At 32.6% G+C, this 7,009-nt stretch overlaps 1 protein-coding gene across 1 annotated transcript; it reads right to left on the bottom strand.

Moving 5' to 3' along the window:
- Positions 1 to 462: 462 nt before the first annotated feature.
- On the bottom strand, positions 463 to 5,049 carry LOC107013955 (UDP-glycosyltransferase 76B1-like). The gene is made up of 2 exons (XM_015213832.2): positions 4,516 to 5,049; positions 463 to 2,630 (listed from the first exon to the last, which is right to left on the bottom strand). Exons 1-2 carry the CDS (start codon positions 5,003 to 5,005, stop codon positions 1,747 to 1,749), a joined length of 1,374 nt encoding a protein of 457 aa, XP_015069318.1. The 5' UTR covers positions 5,006 to 5,049; the 3' UTR covers positions 463 to 1,746.
- Between the last annotated feature and the right edge of the window lie 1,960 nt (positions 5,050 to 7,009).

Genomic DNA, 7,009 nt, shown 5'->3' with positions numbered 1-7,009 from the left:
TATATATATATATATATATATATATATATATAAACCATAACTTAAAACTAAATCAAATTAGTAGAATATTAACTAAAATATTAAAAACCTTTTAAGCTAATTTTCAAATATTTACGGAATATATATGAAATATATTTTCTAATCATAAAATTATAAAAGTCGGCAAACATTACTTGAAACGACTTCGGAAAATATTTGAATTTTATAAAAACAATAAATTATTCTAAATTGCCTGGGGATTAAAAAGCTCGTGAATTAATCGTATTAGGGTGGACCAAAATTGGGCGTCAACAAATCGCAGATGGAATCTTAAGCATGGCAGGTGATGTAGCCCAAGAAATCAACTTACCGCTTTCTTTCTGGTCCTACTTTTGCATCCCTCACCTAATACAAGTTGAAGAACTTCCCCTCAAAGGTAAAACAACAATCTCTTCTTTGTTTTTCTTATTTTAAAAAGTTATCTTTTATCTAGAAATTATTTAAACTCATAACATTAATAGAAATTTTGATACCTTCCACTGTTGGACATATCTTAGTTTAACACCACAACTTTCAATAGTCTTTTTTTACGTGACTTGCAGAAAATGCAAAGGACTTGACATTGACCAAGGTTAAAGGCATGGATGATACTGAGAGGTCGAGACGTTCCAAGCTTCTGTCAGGGGAGTGACTTAACTAACTCGGATTTCAGGATTGTAATGGCAGAGACACAACAAACCCCTCGAGCGCGAGGAACACATTTGAAGATCTGGAAGGGCCCATACTTTCTCAAATTCAAACGGTATGTCCAAATGTTTATACAATCGGACCAGTTCATTCCCATCTAAAGGCTAAACTTGCAACAACATCTACCTCTTCAAACAGTTTGTGGCAAGAAGATGAGAGTTGCATGTCTTGGCTTGACACACAGCCACCAAAATCTGTGATATATGTTAGTTTTGGAAGCATTGCAGGGTTGACGAAAGAAGAACTACTAGAATTTTGGTATGGTCTAGTGAATAGTGACCAAAACTTCTTGTGGGTGATGAGGCCAGACTTGATAATAGGACAAGAGAAAAAAGGTGAGATTCCTGTGGAGTTGGAGCAGGGTACAAAGGCAAGGGGCTACATGGCTGATTGGGTTCCGCAAGAAAAAGGTGTTGGCACATAGAGCAATTGAGGGTTTCTTAACTCACTCTGGATGGAATTCTACATTGGAGAGTATAGTTGAAGGAGTGCCGATGATTTGCTGATCAGCAAGTGAATAATAAATTTGTTGGAGAGGTTTGGAAGATGGGACTTGACATAAAAGATACATGTGATAGAGACATAACTGCAAAATCAATCAGAGAAATGATGAATTCTCGCAAAGAACAGAGCACATGGCAAGTTTGGCAAAAAAAGCTATCAATGAAGGTGGATCGTCATACATTAATCTGGACCGTCTTATACAGGAGATAAGATCAATGATTCGCTGTTGAAACAGACCTGAGTTAGCTGATCCAAGCTTTTGTTGGCTGGGATTAAATTGTTGCCTAGAGATTGCAGATTTATCCTGCCCATTAATCTGAATAACTCTAGCAACAAATGTAGCTTCAGTATTACAACTGCAGTCATTTTACAAGTAGCGCTGCAGCAATAAATAAACCAAACTCTTACGAATGGAGAGTAAATAGATAGATAAAAAGTCCAAATTCTTATTGTCAAATTAATTGTAGATCCAAACAAAAAGAAGAACGAGCGTCCATGAACCGAACATAAACATTATCAAAATGATGAGATGTAACTTGTAAGGCTTCTCAGAGACTCATAAGAAGATCCTCCTGTCTTTAGACATAAATTTGCCTTCTCCTTCAGCTCTAACATTCTTTCTTTAATTTGTTTCCCTTCTTCATCCTCCATCAGCGTTCTAATTGCATTTTCAATGTTCGTCCTCTTCAAGCCATTCTCTAATTGCACCCCTACTTTCCAAACATGGCTAACGTACCTTGCATTCACCATTTGATCACCGAAACATGGCATACAAATCATTGGTACTCCTTCACATATACTCTCCAATGTTGAATTCCATCCATTGTGCGTCCAAAATGCCCCAACAGCAGGATGTGCCAACACTTGTTGCTGAGGAGCCCATTTGACAATGTGTCCTCTTCCATCCACTGTCTCCAAGAACTCACTAGGTAACAATTCGATCCATTCCGAGCCACAAATCAACCCGGGCCTAACCACCCACAAGAAAGGGTGGTTGCTGTTTGCCAAGCCCCAGGCAATCTCAAGAAAGTCATTAACTTCTATTGCTGCAACACTTCCAAAGCTGATGTAAATTACAGATTTAGGTGGTTTTGTGTCTAGCCAAGAGATTGATGTTTGGTCTTGTGACATCAAGCTGCTGGAAGAAGCCGGAAAATGAGAGTGAAAGGGGCCTATTGGAAAAATTGGGATAGGAAAATCACCGCGGAGTTTAGACATGGAGAATTGTTCAAGTTGTTCAAATGAATTGAGAATGAGGCCTGATGAAGCTTTAGTTTCTCGTATCATTCCTTCAATAACTTGATAAAGTGCATCCACGTTACATGTCTTGAATAAAGGAAGATCTTTAACTCTGTAAGGTGGAAGTTCCTCAACTGCTTCCTCTTGTACAGATTCCATACCTACAACAAATTCATGAGTAACAGATTCAATGTAGCTTTAAACATGTGTAAAAGGTCACATTTCAAAAGTTTTTATAGGCATATATAAACATATACTCAAACTTGATCTCCGCTAACAAGTAAGTATTCCAACTTTGAGTATGCACTTAATTTAGACACCTCAAATTGTTTATACTACTTACAAAGTGATCATCTAGACACCTCCAAAATTTATCTATCACGTCATCATCAAATGTCCATGAGATGCAATGAGGACTCATTCAAGTATTTAGTTGCTAGTTGAAACCAAATTGAGGTGCCGAGATACGCTCTCTCAATTATTCTTTTGGAGCCTTCCAATTAGAATAGAATTTCTTTAGGAGAGAGTGTGTGTTCACTGTCTACCAATGACAAGAAATGTTACTAGTGTATTTCTTTCCATCTACTTATATTTTGGTAGTCAAATTATGAAATACTTGTGTTGGATAGTTTTAAAAAAAAATAAAAATAAACCAGTGATAATTAATTCATGCAATACACAATTATTACTCTCTTTGTCTCAGTACATGGCAAATTTTGAATTTCGAAAGACAAATAGTTTATTTTTATATGGGCATGAAATCGTTTAAATTTTTTAAATTTAAAGTAAAAATTTACATACTTAAATTTTTGTTATAAATCACAATAATAAATAATTTTAAATATTTTAAAGATACATAAAAAAATCATGACCCTAAGAAATACTTAATTTTAAATTTTGAAATGACCTAAGAAATACTTAATTTTAAATTTTGAAATTCAAAAAAGTATCAATAAAAGAACTACTATTACTTATGTGTTATATTGAATTCATGTTATTTTTTCTTGATCGTACTAGAATATATCAACCTGAAAATGTGGTCCACCATGGGAACAAACAGTGGCGGATGCACATTCAAGTGCATGGGTGCTTGAGCACCCATTACATTTGGAGACAACACTAATATACTTTGTATGAATATGTAAATTGAGCACTCATTTTGATATCAATTTCAAATTACAAATAGTTGAGCATCCATAACTAAGAAATTTTGGATCCGCCACTAGGAACAAAATTGTTTTCAGGTACTTATTGTGCATGTGATGTTCACTTATCATAAAATAAACTCAGTTTGCAAATTCAATTTATCAAACCATTTAAAATTAAGGCATTGCTGTTCTGTTCATTTTTTTAAAATGGGAAATATGATATGAACATAGAATACTACTTAAATTAAATAATCTCCCTAAATCTATCGGCTTTTGAAAGATGCAAAAAATAATAATAATTTAGCAGTATTAAATTTTGATTTAACTTTTCTATATTTACAAAAAAAAAAAAAAAAACTATACAATCAAGGTGAAAAATTAAATTTGAATATTAAAATAATAAATTTAAATTAGTCGTTGAATAGAAAAATCCAAAAAAATAAAATGGTAATACATATTAGAAGTATCAAATATACGACTACATGAATATATTTTTTTTTTGATAAATTATTTCCTCTATCCTTAATTACTTGTCCAGTTTTAAGTTGACATACACATTGAATTTATCATTTTATCCCTATTAAATTATGAAGTAGATGATTTAATAACTTAGATTTGCAAGAAGTTTGATCTTTTTCAAAGTAATTAATTGAGGTTAAAATAGGTAAAAGAAATTGTCTTTTCTTAATTTGTCAAAATGGACAAGTAAGAACAACTAAAAAAGGAAAAAATGAACAAGCAATTAAAGACGAAAAGTAATAATTTAAAATTAATTTTTTCACTTTCAAATAATGTACGTAAGACATTTACATAGAGACAAATAGGTATATATGAATCACTTTTATAATATAAAAATTTTCTCAATAAAAAATAATTGAAGAACAAAGATGAGAAATACCTTGAAGAGGTGAATAAGCTTTGTTTATCAAAAGTGGGATGGCAGCAAAAACCAATAATGAACAAACTCCTCCAGTCCTTAAAACAAGCCTAGGAAGCTTAAATCTGTCTGCAACGGCTTTGGTGAAATGCAAGATACTATCTGATAATAAGCAAACAATATTTGAATCTTCCAACACTAACTCTCTCAAAGCCTCTGTGAAGTGCGGAACACACCTTTGATTGAACAAAGAAAGCAGAAATAAGGCATCAATATCTGTTTTTGCCTTATCATCTTCAGATAAACCATCATAAATAGTATGAAAGGTGAAATGAGGATAATTTGCTCGAATATTATCGAAAGTGGTGCTGAAGTTATCCGCCAGAATTATAGTTATAGAAAAGCCTTTTAAGTGAAGGATATTTGCTAGTTGAAGTATAGGTGTTATGTGGCCTTGCAATGGCAATGGAAAAAACAACAAGCGCTTCCCTTTGATTCCTTGATCCTCCATGGATTCATAACTTTCTCCAAACTTTAGATTAATGTTCAACTAAATTTTTAGACATATATATCTCATGGGTTCAGTTTGCAGTAAGAGATAGACACACTTTTCGACCTATGACAAACGTATCTTTTGTGTTTTAATTTGTCCGGCTTCAATGCATTATTTATAAACTAAGTCACATGTTTTACACCCTATGCCTCAATTATTCAAAATAATAAGGAAAAAAATGCACATTTTAGTCAGATTATAAGATTCTAAAAGTATTTTTTAATATTTTATTAAACTTAAAACCATGTATCAAGTTAAATTTAGATAAACAATTAAAATTGAGGGAGTACTATTTATAAAAAAAAAAGTTTTTTTTTTAATTTATAAAGAAAAAAAAATTACATCTCAGAGTATATTTTTTTACAAAATATATAAATAAATTTACATCTTAAATGAATTAAAAGAATAGACTAAATAAATAAAAAATATTAGAGGATTATTATTCAAATATGTATAAGACCTCTAATTTATTTTTAGCTTTACACCATGAACGTGCTTAAGTCACCCCTATTGGAATAACAAATTCAATTTTTCTAATTTTCGGAGTTAGGAACTCTAGCCAAAAAAAAAAAAAAGAAGATAATTTAGATAAACAGGTTTCTTGTTTATTGAAAAAATAGTAAGATTAAAATAATTAAATTTGTATGATGTTAGAGACGTTTGTCTTTAGTTTAAGTTGTTAGGTGGTTGAGTATCATAAGGTCTGATTAACATGTAAATAAATAATAATGCAAGTAAGAATTATGTGAAGCTTGTATGTGACATGTTAGCGGAAATGTGAAATTAAAGAACAAGGAAGAACAATAATTTAATGTGGTTTGGATCAAAATGATACTACGTCCACCAAAGAACAACTTCACCAATATTTATTTCACTCTACAAAGAATACAAGTGAAATACTATAAGAGAGACAACATGAAATGCCTTAGAAGGTGAGAAGACAAGTGAGAGGATGCTTTGAAAATGAATTAAGAGTTACCTATTTATAGGAATGAATTCATCCTATTGATGTCATCCGTGACATCACTATATGTTTAAAATGTCAAAGTTAAGAATATGAAATCATTTTATGGTTTGCTTAAACTTCACCTACCAATATACTATCTTGACTTTTATTTTTTACTAATTATCTTCCTACCAAATATTCATGTTAATTCATCTTCCATATAGTTTTATTCCACAAGAACCAAACCAATTCTTTCAATATCACCACCTTGGTTTGTGTTCCGCATGCATGTAAACAACTTCGGTCAAAACTTCTAAGCTTACATGGCAATCCCGTTGTAAGAAACAAGAAGAATCAAACATTTGTTGAACGTACTAGCTCTACCTAGCAGTTGTTCCCTCAAAGTTGCATCACTTGATGCATACTCCCGTCAAGTCTTTACAGTGTGCAAACTTGGCAAGCGGGACTATTTTGGTCAACATGTATGCAGCGTTATCGTCTGTGATAACCTTCTCAATCTTGATAACTCCCTATTCTACAACATCTCAAAAAAATGGAATCTGACATCAATGTGTTTGGTGCACTCATGAAATCTTTGATTTTTAATCAATTGAATAGCACTTTGACTATCACATCTTAGAATTGATTCCGGCTCCATTTTTGTCATATATTCTGCCTCTGTTGTAGACAAAGCGTCAATCGACTGTAAAGTCGATTTCCAACTAAGAAAACTACCAACGAGAGTAAAGAAGTATTCAGTTGTGGACCTCCTTCGATCAAGATCTCCTGCATAGTCAGAATCTACATAACCGATAATTAAAATACCTTCATTTTTTCGAAAGGTTAGGCCAACATCAGGAGCTCCTTTATCAATATCCACTTGACAGCTTCCCAGTGCCTTTTTCCTGGATTTACCATGTACCTGCTTACCACACTTACAGATTGGGCAATATCTGGACGTGTGCACACCATAGCATACATTGTGCTACCAACTGCGCTCACATAAGGAACCTTTG

Source organism: Solanum pennellii, chromosome 3, assembly GCF_001406875.1.
Source record: "Solanum pennellii chromosome 3, SPENNV200".
Classification (NCBI taxonomy): Eukaryota; Viridiplantae; Streptophyta; class Magnoliopsida; order Solanales; family Solanaceae; genus Solanum; species Solanum pennellii.
Note: the sequence above shows the minus strand (reverse complement) of the source record. Positions and strands in the feature narration are given on the sequence as shown.